At 44.8% G+C, this 18,415-nt stretch overlaps 1 protein-coding gene across 1 annotated transcript in view; it reads left to right on the top strand.

Annotated features, from left to right (window-relative positions):
* Window positions 1-18,415, top strand: part of LOC144112623 (uncharacterized) — a 42,363-nt gene that overhangs the window by 18,436 nt on the left and 5,512 nt on the right. The window contains exons 8-9 of the mRNA XM_077645421.1: window positions 3,039-3,183; window positions 10,383-10,579. Of these exons, the coding sequence (XP_077501547.1) occupies window positions 3,039-3,183; window positions 10,383-10,579 (342 nt within the window). The remainder of the gene's footprint in view (window positions 1-3,038; window positions 3,184-10,382; window positions 10,580-18,415) is intronic.

Here is an 18,415-nt window from a genome sequence, read left to right as displayed (position 1 = left end):
ATACATGATGATGACAGGAGTATTCGGCGGGAGTTTTGAAGTTCCAAATGCTCTCAATTGCAAGTTTAATGAACAAAGTGGACATGATGTTGTACAATTTCGATAATTTGTAGAGGTATTATAAACCTATAATTAGTAACTGAGATCCTTCAAAATTGAGCAACACCTGCTTCCACCCTTAAATTATTTTGGGTCATTGGCGGCTCTTGCACTACAGGAAGGATTGTGGAATTGGTCCAATTTACAAACGTATTCGCATCAAACCCTGTAGCTGATGAAAAAATTTTTATGGAAACAGATATGCAGTTTGAATTAATGCGATTTCGAGCCTACTTGCCCATAAAAATCACAAAATTTATTCCCGGGATAAGTCTTTCTCGATAAAAAGAATACAAAATATACATACACAAAAGGTGCGAAAAATAAAAAAACGTCCATACCTCATGTCCTGGGAAAATACTCAGCCCTACATACCTTGGACGTACGCTTTGTCTTTCATGCAGATATGCAAAACCAGACACTGTTCGTACGTCCGATGAACGTGCGGATAAGTATATCCGAAACTGGATTCTGTTTGTACGTCCAACGGACGTCCAATCTCATCACAGGACGTTCGGACCTCCGACGGATATCTGTGGTTGCTTGGGTGTTGCCATGCTTAGGTTATGATAGTAAGTCGACCCCCCTCAATCCACTTTGGATTTTTAGATTAAAAAATAGGTAGACTTGCATTCGTGCAGAGACGTGCTCAACTTTGCCATTGTTCCGCCCACTTATCATGCCCACTTATCACTGTACCCAACATTGGGTACATAAATACGAGCGCATTCACTGATGTGAAAATTCATTTTGAAAATGTTTTGTGTGGTTTATAACTCAACTGCTGTGAGATATAATACTTGGATGCCAAGCTTTCTATTTCATATAAGTCTGTGGAAGGGTTCAGTTTTGCTGAACGTATAGTGTTAAATAGTCTTATGACATTGCAAACCATGCAAACAACACTGAAGACCTTATAAATCATAACTAGAGGTTGGACTTTTCTGTTTTTATTTTTCAAAAATTCAGTGAACTTTTTTGGTGTTTACTTCAAAAGGCCTTTTTCATTGTTTTCTTGTCGAATATTTCTTTCCATGTACGAATTTTTGGTTTTTATTCGTGAAATAATATTCAGGTGCGGTAAAAAGTGACATGCATTATTCTCGGCCTTTTGTCTTAAAAACCAAGAGCTCATACAGCAGTTTTTACCATATAAACAGTCGTATTAAGAGCTATCTTTACAGAAGGAAGTTGCACAGTTTAATAAAAATAAAAATGCCGAAGTTAAATGATCGGGCACTGAGACAAAACCTTGGTGCATGTTCAATTCTAAAAACTTGGTTTCCATAGTCTGGGTGCACTCTCTGTTAAATGAGATGACTGTGTACCATTTGGTTCACATGGTGAGGCAGCAATGCAACTGCTCCTTAACAGTCGCGTGGGCGAGAACTTGGCACTTTTGCGCTGTTTATATTTGGTTTTCCCTGTTACAGTTCCAGAGGTTGTCAGTGTCTTTACATGAAGTGCAAAAACCTACTTAGCGAAGTGATAGCCCTAAGTCGGTGGTAAGCATGAGCAGGCGACGCTAAGCTACCAGATAGCATTAAGGTGGTGAAGCCTCCAGTATCTGCAAAGGTGCCTGAGTTAACTCACAACTATGGTACTAAATTCCACAAGTAAAATTTTCTGTGTTCCCAATTCCAGCACTTAAGTTTCTGCGTGATCCACTGTAACTGGTACTGAATAGCCAGTTCGTTTTGGCATGCATGCCAAAAATACTGACCTCTTCCGGTTAAAACTATGTGTCAAAAAATGAATTTTACGTACCGGTGTATTTTGGTCCAAACTGATAAGTCCAACCCCTATCCATGTCTTACTATAGTATGTTGGAGACTTGAACCAGAAAGGAGATGTCATTTCCCTGAGTTCTACACGAATCAAATACCTGCACACTCATGCATCTCCCTCGTTGACAGCCCAATGTTTCCCTTGAAAAGACTACTTCAATTTTTTTCAGAAGTAGGCTTTTTACATGAAATCTCATACCGATGGTGGCCTCAGCCCATTTGTCTTGAGATGACGGCTGAGCTTTCTTTTTAATGCGACACATCTGGAGCTTTGCCCAGGAAACATTCTAGCCTTTTAAAGCATATAGGTACATGTCTCCCTTTAAATTCTGCACATGTCATTATACACTGTGAATAATTTTTTAGGCCTTACGCACTACTGTTTTATTACTTCATGAAACTTCACACCCATCACATCTTTTTAACGTGAGTTGACTGTTCACCTTTGTGTTTGGCCCTTTTTGGCCTTAGATGCCCTTGCGCTATTAAAACCTACCATCATCAAAAGTCCAACCCCTAATTGTAATACTTAGCTGCCGTGATGGCTTAGCGGTTATGGTGCTCGGCTGCTGACCCGAATGATGCGGGTTCATTCCCAGCTGCGGCGGTCGAATTTCGATGGAGGCAAAATTTTAGAGGCCCCTGTACTGTGTGATGTCAGTGCACGTTAAGGAATCCCAGGTGGTCGAAATTATCCAGAGCCCTCCACTGTGGCATCCCTCATAGCCTCATTCGCTTTGGGACGTTAAACCCCGTAAACCAAACCTAATCATAATGAAAACATGCATGGAATGCCTGATTTTATGGGAAGCATTACCGCAGGTTCGGGATTCTAAAATTGAGTTCTGGGAACTCTTGGGTTTTTTGATGTGCACAATGGGTTCCCCAAGCACCTAAAGCCATGCATGCCTCAACCCCCCCACCCCCCCAGACACACTTTCTTTTACCCACTTTATTGTGGAATTAATCATGCTGTACTTGCTCATAGCGTGCTGTTTCACAATGTAGCCAGCCACTCATTTTTTGAGGGATGAATGCAAAGAATTACAGGGTTTTTCAGCATCTCTTGCTGAGAACCCCTGCTGTAGGTGTCTTTTTTGCCTTTCCTGCTTTAACTGATTTAGTTCACTTAAAGAGGCCTTTTCTCACCAGGTTTCTTCCTACACCAAAGCTGCTGTCGCTGCTCCTCAATTGCCGAATGCACAGGCTCCACCCCAACGACCTAGTCAGCCGCAACAAGCCATTTTGACTGCGGCACATTTTCAAGGACCCTATCCACCCTATCCTGATGATTACAGTGAGTGCTTTGTATCGTTTTTTTTAGACGATTCCAGCTGTATGCTACGTTGCATTAAGCTGTAACTGTTATGAGGTTCTTCATTAATCTATCTAGAGCAGAGTTCAGTACACATCATTGTCTATTGTGTAATCTCTTATGTGTAATCTTTCACTCTTATGATGCATTCACACTCAGGTATTCGGCGTCAGGAGCAAGTGAAATGCTCTGACTCTCACACTTGCATACCTGCCAACCCTCCCGATTCGCCTGGGAGACTCCCGATATTTGACTGAACTTTCAGATTGTATGGCCACATCCTTATATTTCCCGAAAAGTTGTCTCTGCTCGCACAAGAATGGTTTTTCGGAAACCGGCGCCACAGTATCAGCAACCACGCTGTAATTGCCAGCATCACCATCATTGCCCACACTAGCGTCATCGGCTAAGCAGCCAATCAAAGCCAAATCAAGCAAAGTCAGAGTAGCTGTGGCTGGTTGAACTTCATGCATGATATCGTGCTTGCTGTTGCTCGCTGTACTGTTGCTGCTGCTTGTGTGTATGGTCAGGGTTAGCTAGGCCATCTGTGTGCGGTGAGCAGCAAATTCTCATGTGCTTGATGTCATGGAGCTATCAAAGCTCAGGAAAAGATACCGTATTTACTCGCATAATTTTTGAAGCCCCAACTTTCTAGCCGTATTTTTTTTAAATTTTACTTGCATGTTTTGCAAACTCTGTTGCGCCAGACCACCAACACGTACATGGCTGCGCGCAAGGCAGGGTTGGGAAGATTGGCGTGGCTGTATCGCCTAGTGCGGTTGCGAAAGGTGCAACTGACCAGGGCACGACTTGTGTGCCGCGTGCCGTTTAGCCAACTCTCTCGCTTTGACGGTCGCTTTCCCAGACGGTCAGTTGCGCGCACGCCCGAATCCGATACTGCAGAGGAGTTTTCTGCTCAGTCTGCCGTTAGTGAGCCGGGTCGCTCGCGATGGCGCCATTTTATTGCGCCCGTTATCTCCTTTGCCTCCCACTGCTTTCTTCGCGATTGTATTTTTGCTGGCTTATTGCTCTGAGCTGCCCAGATGCCATCATGCCATCCCGTCGGAAACTACGTAACGTGGGGGAGGGGAAGCTATGCGCTATGTTTGGAGTCAGCTTTTTTTTTTGGCAAGCGAGAGATGCTAGATAGGGGCCAGGTCTACATATACAGTTTATGCTGTGCATTATAATCACTGTAGCGTATTAGCTATGCTGTATTAATGTGTTCCTTTTATGTTCATCGAAACTTTGTTCAACGATGTGACTGTACCTGCTGTTGAGTGATGTGTTTGGGAAGGGGGGAAGGGGGCCGACACTGAGTCAGGCATTAATTTGCCTTTATGTCTGCCTCCTAGGCACCTATTACTGCTGCCTGAATAAAATGACTTTGACTTTGACTTTGAGGTCGTGTTCAGATGTGCAGCCTTGAAGAAAATAAGCACACAAATTATGTGAGCGTGGTATTTGAACAAGTTTTTGCGATCCTATACTTATAAATTTGATTAAAAAAAAGGTGAACATTCCCTCTCCGCTTGCTTTTTTTGGCGCGAATATAAAATCTTTTGGTTTTTGATCTAGCCAGGTTGGCAGGTATGCACTTGATGCGTGTGCACTGCTGGCTTGACCATGAGGTTCCATGAGATGCTCACTGGCTAGAAACACGAGAACCTGCATGTTTCTGTAACTCAATTGTCGTCACCGGCTCCGGCCTGCCATCATAGTGATGGTGTCGTCCCATGCAAGCCATTGGATATGTTGGTGAAAAGGTGTCCGCAAAATGTAAGAGACATCTGAGAGCTACTGCATCCTTTCCTTTTGTCGAAAACATTTCCTTTCCTCAAAACATGCTTTCGTGAAGTTGAAGTGTCCATGAAATGTCAAGATCTGAGAGTTGCTGCATTGGTTCCTTTCTTCAAATCATTTTATTTCCTGAGAACGCATGCTTCATCAGGGGTTGAGGTGTCCACCAAGTTGTCCAGATCTGAGAGCTACTGCACCCTTTCCTTTAGTCAGAAACATTTCCTTTCCTCAAAACACATTCCTCCCTGTAAGCAGACTTAAGTGCCTTCAGAATTTTGGCTATTGGCCAGACACTAGTGCAGAAACTTGTTCTGAACTTGTGCTTGTGACCTGGTTTTCTGCCAGAATGTGAGCCACCAAGCTGCGGATTTCGCTCCCTCTTTTTTCTTTGTCTTTGTTTGTATGACAATTCATAAGGAGGGGGGATGCAGGCAAAAGCTATGTAAGCACCTGACAAGGGCCTGCCACTCAGTGCCCAAGTGTAAACACCATTAATGGCTAGCTGCTATGAAATTTTAAAGCGCAGCTCTTAGGCGCCCATTCGTGAATGCCGTGTTGTAGTCATCAGTGCTGTCGACATAACACGCTGCGTGCCACACCGAGAGTGGAGGAATGGACAACCGGAACGTGGCTGCCATGTTAACATACCGGAGGGTGGCTAGCAGTGTAATGCGTTACCTACCAGCGGTGACATGTGGCATGTGAAGAGCTGCGCATTTTGCATTACCGATTATCATAATTGGTTGTCAATTTTTTCGTCTCGTAAAAAGGTGTTTTTTTTTTAATATAGTATGTTGAGAGAGTCCTAATTGCTAGAGATGGCACTTGTGATAGAAGTGAGTGCTTTTAGAGCTCCTTTTAGAGCTCAGCTCTTAGGCTCCTGTTAGTGACTTTCGCATTGTAGTTGTAGACAGCTGCGGCACAACATACCACCCGACAGCCCTGCAAGGTAGTAGCAGAGAGAAGCGCCACATCGAGCACGGTGGAGGGAACAACCGGAAGGTGGCTGCTACAGGAAGATCCTGGAAGCAGCGTAACGGTGTGTGAAGAGCTGTGCTCAAATTCCGCATTACAGACTACTGTAATTGTCTGCCAGTTTTTTTCATGAAAATCGCCTCTTTCATAAATTAAGGAATGGAATGATTTTGGCACTTGGTAATGTACCTAAACTGGTACACATTGTTGACTAAGCAGTGCACATTGAATTGTTCAAGTGGCAGCTTAATTTTAGGGGGAGTTCATTTCTTAAATATTTTGTTGTTTTTTGCTCTTTATAATTTCATTTCAAATGTAGCGTAACTTGTCCACTGCAGGAGAAGACTGATTTTTCGGACTCCTATAATTGGGACTTTTGCGATATTTCGGGCCTCGCTGAGGAACTAGGCGGAGGAAAGCGTGAGCAACTTCCGTCCCGGCCAATCGAAGAAACCTCCGCTGAAGCCGTAGTGTGTCCACCTACTGCTATGCACGTAACTGATGGAGGAATTGGTGCTAATGTTCGTAATAAAGAACAAAATATAACCGCAAGAAGGTTCTGAAAGGACAGAAGATATTTCTCTCTCTATTCCTTTTGAATTTGACCTGCGCGGCCGTTGCAACTGCCACACATCCTGTGAGTGTTTTGCGAACTTAATACCCCTTGTCACAGGCACATTTCGAAGGCCCTCGAACTGATAGCCTGTTGACTCAAAGGCGATCGAGCGCTGCTACACGGACAGTTTCTATGGCCATCGAGTCAATAATCTATCGAGTCAATGGAGCAGCACAGAAGTCCATCGAGATTTCTAGGGCCTTTGAGCACTGCCCAAGGTTGCTAGTGTTGCTTGCAGCGGCGCCAAGTGCACTTTCGTACACGATACATTCACGGTACAAAAGCATGAACAAACATTATTCTCCTAAATTAAATGCAAGCAGTCTGTACAATAATTGTAAAATTGTATCAGGCTAGCTTTAACCGCATTAATTTTTACATGAGGTCTTTGCGTTGCTTGCGTATGTAGCGTTGACAACATGGCGTCATCTTGCCCGCCTGCTTCACAGCGATAACAGCTTTGTCGCTTATCCCTGAAAGCAATATCTTGTTCTAAACTGTTGTTATTCATCTTTGATTTGCCTATTCTTACCCTCGCATGAAGTTTCAGGAGAAAAAATAGCTTTTGTTTTTCAGATACAAAGGCGATTTCCCAGGTGTTAACCCTGACAAAGCAGTGCTCCGACGCAGTTTGACTGGCTTGGTTTTGGCTTGTCTTGCATTAGGGTGGCTGCAGCAGTGTTTGCATCTTTCAGTAGATGGCTCTAGGAACAACGCGTGTCATCCGTCGCGTACATGACACTAAAAGGGTTTGAAACGACATGCGCATAGGCGTGTATTTCAGCATTTAGTATATACTTAAAAAATATTTTTGTTACTTGCGCAAAACCCAAAGTAGCGATTGTGGCGCCACACAAGCTTGGTGTAAGACACGAAAACCATTTCAATGGTCATTGAGATCTGCCGTGTAGCAGCGACACAACTCCTTCCAGTTAGATGGTGATTGAGAATATCGAAGGCCCTCAACTCGATGGTTATTGAAACTGGTCATGTGACAAGGCTATATGTCAGTCACGTTATCTCGGCCGCTGTCGCCAGCTCTACGGTGCCGGTCACAGATACTTCGGCTTCGTGTTCCTTCATGTGTTAGTGATGTCAGTGTTTCGACAAATATGGTGGTATTTTGTTTGTGCTTGTGACCGTAGAAATTGTGAAGAGTTCAGCAGGACCCACACGGATACGACAGAAACTGCTACCTGCACTCGTTTGTAGCCTCGTAGCCTGCACTCGTTTGTAGCCTAAGTCAATGGGTGCTGACAGTCGCATTTTTCGTCAAGGCTGCAAGTGCTGCTTCTCGGCGATTGGTGAAAGTAGGCGTGCGGCAATGAATCAGACTCTTCGCGTTGAGGCGCTCACATTGGTAAATATCTAAAACCTCTTTCATCGCATGGTTCACCGCAGCGTGGCTAGTTTTGCCTCTGGCCGTGATGAGGCGCTCGCATCGCAGACCAGCCGCTCGCAGCAGAGATATTGAAAGTGCATGCAAACCAGCAGCATGCGCCCATTGTCGCATAGTGAAGCTCTTGCCTGTCCTCCTCACACTTCTCCCGCAAGGAGCGCTGAAAGCCTTTATTTTGCTTCAACGGCCACTTTTCAGCGGCTGCCCAGGCATAGAATATATAGGAGGCTATGACTCATTTCTCAGGAGCCACTCATTTCGGCGCAGTGGATCATGAACTGTGATTTAGTCGCTGCTTTTGATAAAGCAGTCATCGGGTTTGGTTTGCAGAAGAGTTGGCATATCATGGGAGGGGATTATGTAACTGTATATTAACTGATTTCTGTTGGTGTCGCATAATATAGCATGGAAAGTGATGGCCATTGCATGATAGTGGTTTCCTCTCTCGTGTTTACATGAATACTAAATTTTTTGCACTTATCTACAATTGTAAGGTACGTCGTGCATGCATTAAATTGTGTGCAGTCACTGTGCACAGAATTATTTTTGTATTGCGTGCATAGTATTCATGGAATGGTCGCACATGTATTACGTGAATGATGTATGAAGTAATGTACTGAAAATGTCAGCTGAAGTGTTTGAGATAAGATTAACACCTCTGGTGTGTGTGCACACATTATTTGTATGGTACAGAATGCTGTAACATAGACATACAGTGTATTTTGAGAAACCTCTTTTCTATGTTCTCAGTACATTTGCCCAGCGCTGCAGTTACCATTGTTGATCAGCAGCGCAACCAATTTTACCATGCCACAACAGCAAAAAAGGGTGTACGAAAATGCAAGTAAAGTGCGGCGCGCACGCACTGCAGGCGGACCATGATAAATCCACCTACCAGGAGGTTTCCGCGAAATTCCGCAAGTAGGCTTTCCCTCATAGCGTAGTTTACAAAACGGGTTGGCAGAGGTCGTGCTCAGAGAGTTATGAAGACGACAGGACGCATTCTTCGGATGTGGGCATTAAATATGTAACGCATTATGGAAGGATTAAAAAAGTTTGATTTTGCGTTGCGATTGTTAGAAGCGGGCCGTCGGCCATCTTGTTCGCAGCACGTGTGGTATGTGAGAAAGCCAACTTTCAGAATTTCGCACGAGGTGAATCTTAGCGGCGTCGGAATGCGATCGGTCCGCGTGATAAACGACAAAGAAGGAAGGGAATAAGACCTCTGTATTGTTTTCCTTGAATCAAATTTTAACTCGATCATCGGCTAATTTGTCCAGATGTCGTGGTTTTGCCAGGGTCGAATTTATGAAAGTTTGCGCTTTATACGACCGGTGGCGAGTATTTGGCAATTCTCGAATATTCGGAAGTTCTGGAATATCAATTTCTCGAATAGAAATGCGAATCGAATATCAAACATATTCGATTCGTATTTTAATATTCACACACCCCTATTTAAAAGCAGTTCTCTGATTTCAGAGTGCCCCTATGATGGTGTGTCTTCATAAAGAACAACAAAATTCATCGTAGAAAATGTTCTGAAAAGTATGAAGCGTCATTTCGAAAGTGATGTATTTTTTAAAACACTGTGTTAAGTGTACGTGGGAGTGATTCCCTGCTGGGAGTACGGACTGGGAACGCGGCCCATTAAAAACTCTTTTCAGAAATAGATTTCTCGTTTCACAGAGTACCCTTGCAGGTGGCTGTTAGCTTACAGCTGGCGAGGGTTTTGAAGAAGAATGTGACGAAGTACACAATGTCATTTCGAAGCGATCTAAAACGCTGCGATAAATGTGTTCTTATGCCGGACATACCTCCAAAAGGCACTCTGTCCGCTGGGCATTTCCCTGAATCGTGCAAGCTTCTCGTGTAGTCTGACAGGCTTCCACGTGCACTACTTCGTTCGCAAGGTGCCTTTATAGTGTCTACCCAGACCCCCAGAAAAAGCATTCAAAAGTCCATGTCAACCAGTCAGAAAAGTACTGCCGTGGTGAACTATGTAGCATGCAGAAAACAAAAGTTAACACTTCAAGCATCAAATGGCAATCCCAAAATGATATGGAGCATGCTTTGATATTCTAACTCGTCTTACGCGATATGTGGAAGCGGTAAGTTTTTTCCCATTTATATGCTAGTGCAGCAACACCCTTTGTCAGCACATCATCTTTGCCACCTGTAATTTTCTTTAGATGTGAGATTTGAGAAGAGTTTGATCACCAAAGCATCCTCGGTTACTGTGTCCAAGACTGTATGTAGCATGCTTGCTTCCACGTTGTTACTATAACAAGTGGAACACATATAATTGACGTTTGAATAGGTTTTGATTATATAAGGGAATAACAACCTTGCACATCTACATTTACATACTGAGATGGCTCTTGATTTCTGCAGTGCCTCCACCAGCCCAAGCACCTGCTGTGAGGCCACCACCAAGCCAGCCAGCGCCAGTTATGGCACCTCCTGCTCAGATGTCAAGCCCATTCTTTCCCTCACCAGATGTCATCCTTAGCTTTCCACCACAGCACCCACTGCCGTACACATTTCCTGCCCAGTGTGCTGCACCAGCCCCGGCTGCTCCACCTCCAACGGTGAGTCAGTAGTAGTTTTTTTTTTCCTTGAGATTCCTTTTGCCAGTCACTTGCTCATTTTGCTGCGTAATGCTAGCTGAAAGTGCGTGGTAGTGATTGCTCTTGGAAAAGCAGGTTAGTGTTGACCCATTTTTGAAGTTTTCACCCTCTGTATTTCCTGGAGGCGTGCTGACCAGGTGGTTTACAAATATGTGAGCTTAGGTTCTGAAAGGAACAAGTGATAAAAGATTTCAGCAAGCATCTTGGCACTTGACGCTCTACATATATTGTGGCTGTGTTTCTGGAGAGTGGTTATTCTCTTTATAACATCTCAGAAGTCATTATGTTAATACAGTAGAACCCCGTTATAGTAAACTCTGATGTAGTAAAGTGAAACTGCGGTCCCCTTTCACTTTCCATAGCTGACATTTCTTTATATAGCAAAAATTTTTGAAAAGAAACTGCTGTAGTCCACCTGGTCATGGCGATGTGCTTACTGCGAAATGATGGCATCATGGCACGCGCGAAGTGTAGTATCGAGAGGCCAACACTTGAAGGCAAATTGACACTGAAGACAATTAAACGGCACTTCTTTAAGTGGCTTCACCACTGAACTTAAAAGTTGCAAGAAGAAGCCAACTATTCAAAGGCTTCTGAGTCATGAGGCAAAATATGTGGTTGATGCATGAAAAAAAAAGGTGAACACAGAAAGAAGGTGGCACTGGTCTCCGAGAGAAAAAAAACCAGTAAAGGTGGTGCATTGAGTACAGTTAAGCTGGTTATGACGGAATTGAGAAGATTCTGCTGTTCTTTTTTTGTTATGTGCACATTTTCGTTACAGCCAGTTTTCTCGAGAAAGCTCGAAAGGACTGTGCTGAAAGGAAGCCAGAATGAAAAATAAATGCAGTTGAAACGGTGTGGCAAATGTTGACAGTAAATCTGGCTACTTGAGGTTGTAGACACTCATTTCATGCTCACGTTGGCGACGTGAATGTGGCAGGACCCACCACCATCTAAATTGCAGATAGACAAAAACACGATGCCTCTACATGTGGGGCAGGGAGAGTATGGGGTAGTCAGAAGCACCTACACCTTTCTGCATGCCTGTTGCTCATAAAAAAAAAAAAACTCTTGGTCTGCTCATCCACTGTTGCCCTCAAAAACTGACTCTTCACCTCGCGTTGCTGGTGTACCCTCTGCCATCTCTGCTCCCGTTGCATGACTGCGGTAACTTGCGGTCACAACCGAGCAGCAGCAATGGGCGTGCACTGCTCATCTTGTGCATTCTTTGCTACATCATGTTGTTTCGTGCTGCTTTTCGACATGGACTGTTGTAGTGCCACTTGATGTGACGCAACAAAAACAAAGGCTGCGGAGACAGCTGTAATTGCACAGAGGCGCGGATCACACTGAAGCACGGCATCTTGTGTCAACAGCGTTCGCTCATTGCAATTGCAGACAATCCTCTCATGATAGTTCGTGTCTTATCTCATGAAACTTTTGCGTAATTCAGCCAAATTTCTAATAACACAGCAGTAGCCAATGAATAGTTTGCATGGCGAGTTTGTTATTTCAAAGTCAACCGCTGCAACACCTTCTTTACATGGAGTAACCAAGGTGTTGGGGAATTGGGGAGGCTTGTAATATCAAAGAAGTCACTACATGGAGGTTTGTTACCGTAGTTACTCGAATGTAACGCGACTGCGAATGTAACACGAGGGGTGACTTTACATGCTGCCAGCAGGAAAAAATAAAACCATGAATTTAATATGAGGTTTAAAGACGCAAAACAAAGTACCTTCAATAGACATCGTGACCAACATGTTTATTCATCTTCCTCGCTTTCGGAGGCCGAGTTCTCGGAAACAGTGTCCTCCTTTTCACTATCGAAGTCTCCCAGTAACGTCTGCTATATCTATGTTGTGCATCGCAGAGAAAATTCATTCCTCTTCTAAACCTTTGCACCCACCCACAAATCCTCTGCGCTTCCTATCCCCCGAGCAACATCTCTAAATTTGCAACGAATCAGCTCGACACTGACCTCCATGAGATGGTTGCGCTGTTCAATTATAAAGCCCGCCACGTTTTCTCCAGCTTGACATGGTGGTTGTGGCAAGACCCACGAAATCCTTTGCGGTCGGGCTCACATTTAAAAAGCCCCTCCCGCTGCAGCCGCCATCCGCAGATGGTTGACTTGTTGAGGTCATCTTTGAGCTGCCACAAAAAATTCCATACGTCTTCAGCTAACAGGATCACTTTTCTCTTAAAACGGGCGTCGTACTGAGTATGATGCGTTGCCATCGTGTGCACTGAATCAGTACACCGCGAGCAATGCCACAAGAACATGACGTAACAAAGCGTTGAGCCCGCGGTCGCAACGAACACAAAAAAATAATAGAGAACAGTGCTTTGACTTTGGATAGATTCGGATTTGGCCTTTGTGGTACCCATGTTGCCTGCATAAGATCGCAAAACTGCGGAAACCGAAACCAAGTTCACTGCTTTGAAATGGCTGCACTGCAGCACTCCTTTAGGCCAATCGAAGTGCAGTATTTGATTTTAACGCGAGGGTAGACTTTAAGGAGAAAAAATTTGAGAAAAACTCGCGTTACATTCGAGTAAATATGGTACATCCAGGTTTAACTTGGTATTTTTTGCACTTGCCAGATTTTTACAACTCATGTGCAAGAGGCAGTCTGGTGGGCAGGTTGCCACCTGCCATGGTGGACAAGTTGTGATGACGTCACAAGGTCACATCACTTATCTTGACCAATCGGAGGATTTCGTGAGGCATTTCAAATTTGGTCGTGCCCCTTGATTGGTCAGTGGCACTGGTCTCTGATAAAGAAAAACCAGTAAAGGTGCGTTGAGTACAGTTAAGCTGGTTGTGATGGTATTAAGAAGATTCCGCTGATATCATCACGGGATTTCATTATGGAGAAGCCGGAAATTTTTTTGTGTGACGACAGCCTAAATGCTGTCGCATTAAAATGGACAGAGTGTCTGGCATGATGCCGCTGATATCACGTAGCCTTGCAAGCTTGATTTTTCTTACCCCATGTTGCCCAATGGCAGTTCTGCTGGTTCCCTATCTTTCCTAAAGCACGATCTGCTGGTTCCCCTTCTTTCCTAAAGCATGACATGCTCGTAGCTGCTCCCACATTGTTGATCACGTGGGGAGTACCTGCGCAGCAGTGCAAGTTTGGGCAAAATTGTGGAGTTCGAAAAGGGCTGCTTTTGCTCAAAACTCTCCCTCATCTGGTCCTGTGGAGCGGTGCAAGTAGGCATCACTGCCAGGAGCTCGCGCAGCCAGCATGCGGGCTGGTTTCAGTGCTGACTGCGTGCATGCAGAGTTTGATACTATATCCCAGGGGTGGCCAAACTGTTTTCTCCTTGTGGGTCCAAGTGCAGCTTGTGACTCTCTAGCATCTGTATCCCCACCCTCCCATTCCTGGCTCTAAAGACAGCCAAACTTCAAGGTGCTTGCTTCACGATCGCTGCCTGAGTGAGTGGGATTCATTGTTGCTGTCAGCCTTGTTGCAAGAAATTTTTTAAAAATTGCCATGCCTCGCCCTTTAAAATTGAGGCTCTTAAAAAGATTATGCTCTTTACATATGCCTGTCTGGCCACCCTACTATCTGCAATTTGCAGTTTGTTGTAGAAAGTATATTTTGCATGAATAATGATAAAACAGCTTCGGGTGTTTGCTATGAGGTGTAATTTACTCTACCTGGGCTCGTTATAAGTTTGACTGTATTACTAGAAAAACTTAGCTTATAGTACAACTAATGACCATGATTTGAGCTTATTACTTAGGTTTGGACGGAGCGACAGTCTCTAGAAATCGTACACCAGTTTGACTTGCTAGTTCAATCGTGCACTTGGCTACTACATTGTTACTTTGGGCATTTTTAAACATGGCCTTCAAAATTGCAAATCCTGAGAGATGCGCAGTCATATTCTCAGTGAAGTCTTATTAAACACAGTTACCAAATTGGGTCTTGTCATCCAGCCAGAGTTTAGGCGGCATCATGGTGGCCTTGCAAAGTGACCGTAGGAAGCCAGCAGTCATTAACACTGTGAAAAATATATGTGGATAATAGTATTATTGGCTTGGAAGGTATATATCGGGGTCTATCCAAATCCATGACCTCTGAATGTCACTTTTGGAACTGTGCCATTTAAGCTATGGTACTGACCATCTGCTTCCCTACATTAACGAATAATAGTTCATTGATTGAATCTGCAGCCATGTTACCAAAACAAATATGTGACAGGACATTGAAAGTTGTTATTAGCTATAGGCTAGGTTGAATGTGCATGACAAACAAGTACATACTTGTGTAGATATACAGTCGTTCCCAGATATATCTAACTCGAAGGGGATCGCGAAAAAGTTAGACATATCGATAATTCGAAATATAATATATGCCCTTGAGATGCTTTTTCTGAAAAATATGTACCAACATGCCCAACTCACTGCATTAACCATGAGATGGTTATTTCAAAATTGCACACATCTCGGACAGTTTCTCCAGGATCGTGAAAAGTGGGAGCTTACTGATTTCTCCTACAAAGTCCAAAAAGAAACGAAAGTGCAGCTTTATGACCACCATATTTTATTTCGCTAGAAAAAAGTCCATGAGCTTAGCTTGCCTCTTCTCCTTGTTGATGGTATCCAAATCAGAAGGTCCAGTCCGTTCCATTGCTCCACAACAGTGACGACTGACACTGAATGTCGATGCAAGTTCAGCCGCAGTGCATGGTGGCTGGGTCTGTTTGCCCGAATCTTCGCCACTGCTCGGGTCTGCTTCCTCAGTGTCTATGATGTCAGCCACAATCTCAGCACAAGCACGATCTGCAATGGCTTGCACGTCGTCGTCAGCACTGACAAAATCTTGTGCTGTTATGCTGTCTTGGGCGGTGCCTGCAATCGCTGAGAACTCACGAAACTTGCTGACCAGCCATCCAGCGCCATCGTCTTTTGTGTCTAGGCATGTGTCGTCTCAAGCCACCACAAACTCTGCTTTGCGGAAGCAGTTCACAATTGTGCTCAGCTTCGTCATTTCAGGCACCAGCCAGCATCCGTATGGCTCCGAGGAGGTCCACCTTGAATTCGATTCTAACCCGAAGGTTGATTAGGAGCCTTTGCACCAGTCGGTGTCTATAACCAACCTTAAACGCTTTCACTATGCCCTGATTGAGAGGTTGAAGCTTCACCGTTCTATTTGGCGGCAGAAATTTGATGATCTCCTGCAACTGGCAGGCGACATGATGGGCAGAACAATGGTCGAGGAAAAGACAAGCCTTGCGGCCTGACTTCTCCAGTTCAGCATCCCACATTCGGAGCCACTCGGTAAAAAGATAGTGCGTCATCCAAGCCCTCTTATTAAATCCATATATACCCTGGAGGCGTTTCATGTTTTTGAAACAGCTTGGAGACCTGCTTTTGCTGATAACCAGTGGCAGCAGTTTGCATGGCCCATCCATATTTGCAGCGAGAAAAATCGAGATGCGCACTTTGCTGTTCTTTCCAGCATGGCATGCGCTGCCTTTCATGTGCAGAGTCTTAGTTGGCAGAATTTGCCAGAACAATGCTGTCTCGTCTGCGGTGAATATTTGAGACTGTGAAAAGCTATCGCAAATCTCTGGCCGCTCTTCCGACAGCCACTTCTTTGTATCAGTGCTGCTGGTTTTCACCTGTGAGGGTCTTTCCGACGATGCTGCCAACCAGTGCCATCAGTGAAGCTGTCTTCTCTGATGGCTACAGCAAACCATCTCAATTTCTCCATGAGCATTGGTCCACCGACAGCGATGTTTCTTGCAGGGGTCTTTAAAACCGAGGCGTACAAAGCTTGTTTGGCCTTGTCGTACGTCGGAGCACGCATACGACATGCTCCAGGGCGACTGGATGGCTCTGCCTTCAGCTTCACATCAGTTTTGTTCTTCAGGATTGTACTCAGTGTGTTGCGAGAGCTCCGAACGCATCGGCGACAGACTTTTTCTCACTGGCCTCCACCAATCGAATGATGTCCGCCTTTGTTGCCAAGTCTAAATTCTTGCGTTTTTTTTGCATTCATGGCTCTCGAAAATGTAAAACGTATGGCACCGCACAAGTCTTAAACAAACTCATATTGGCCTCGCAAAAAGGAAATGAAAAGAACGACCACTGTACCGTATCAGTCCAGTCATAAGCCCGAACAGCACCGACAGGGGTGATGGCCATATGGCTGAACCGTTGGTGACAGCTAGCTGACATCGCTTGTTTTGGCTACTCCGGTGGAGTCAGCCAACCAGCATGCAGAAACCTGGCGCCTACAGGCCTGCGGCCAGCACGGTTTCCCTCTTCTCAGCACCTTGCATGCCCCTAGGGCCATTCCAGTCTCTGTTCACACCCCACAAAGTTCTCATCACGTGACTCTTGTGCAGCTCCGCACGAAGGCGTCCAAGGCCAACGCCGCGCACAAGATGAGATTTCGGGAAGACCGCGAACTCTATTAGAAAAAGCCCATGTCCATGTGCATGGGTGTGCAGTGATAGAAGTCCACTTCCAGGGTGGGGTGTGTTAGGAGAAGCGCACTTGTGGGGGCGTGGCGTGGCATGGAGTTCGGTACATCAAATTTGGAGCGCACGGCAGTTCGATAAACGCAAACATATTTGCAATACTTTTACATGAGATTCCCAATGAGATTTAACAGCTGTTCAATATAGGCAGTATTTCGATATATCCGGGTCAGAGATGTCTCGAATCGACAGTATATGAGGATGCACCGGTTGAAGTTTCAAATTTCTGGTGAGCGGGAGGCCTTCATGCCATAGTTGCACGAATACATAGCATTATTTTTTTCATTTCATTGGTTTCAGAACACAACTCGCATTATATTTGTATGCAAGGTATGAATGTAGCATGTTTTTTTTCCACCACAAGGACAAAGAGAGAGAGAAAAACTTTTATTTGATCCATTAAGGGTTTAGCGTTCGATCTTCGTCTTCATCGCTGCAGACTCTTGACCTTCAAAGCAGGGTTGGGCCCCTAGTCCAGGCCTCCACTGAGTCGCGCTGCTATAAATGTACAAAGAAGCTGGTGCGGGCTGTTGAATGAGAGGGCGCTGAAAAAATTGAGTGGAGTAGGGAAAGGAAAGGAGGGCTAAAGGACATAGATCTGCACATTATGAAACACGAAGCAGCAGTGGCACAACGGTGACGGTAGTCGCTGATGCATGGGAGGCTGTGTCTGTTATGCGTTGGAGGCTTTGCTGCGCTCAATGGTTTCTGAAGTGTTGTCTTGGATAACATTGATGTATTTTCTGTTGCTTCTGCACTTTTGCGTGCCGTCCACTTGGCTGTGGTTGCCTTTAATACCCCTGTCACACGGGACTTCTTCTCGGCCTTTGCCGTAAAGTTGTCTTATTGCACTAAAGGAGGAAAACCGAAAAGGAGCAGCGACGCTGCTACACGGCAAATCCAAAGGAGCTAGAACGCGGCCTCCGTGAATGCCAAAAGTCATTGCTGTGTGTGAAGCGGCACTAGTAACATTATGAAATAAAGCAGACGGTAGCACTTCAGCTAAGAGTGCATTCGTTTATGTTGGAAAAAGTAGCTATCACGATAATAAACGAGCGTTCTGACGGTGAGAAACGGATATTTTGAAACAAAGTTTCTTTTTTTTTTCATCGTTCTCGGTCCGACCACGGTAGGCGCACTTTTCCGTTCGGCTCCTCGTTGTGTTCGAGAAGCGTGCTTTGTTGCTTGTGTCTTTTTGCACACAAGAAAACTCGAAACACGCACTCAACAAAGAGCAAACGAAGAAAAAACAGCAAAGCGAGATGCGCAAGCACGTGTGTGTCGATGCGGCTG

Source organism: Amblyomma americanum, unplaced genomic scaffold (genome assembly GCF_052857255.1).
Source record: "Amblyomma americanum isolate KBUSLIRL-KWMA unplaced genomic scaffold, ASM5285725v1 scaffold_430, whole genome shotgun sequence".
Lineage (NCBI taxonomy): Eukaryota > Metazoa > Arthropoda > Arachnida > Ixodida > Ixodidae > Amblyomma > Amblyomma americanum.
Note: the sequence above shows the minus strand (reverse complement) of the source record. Positions and strands in the feature narration are given on the sequence as shown.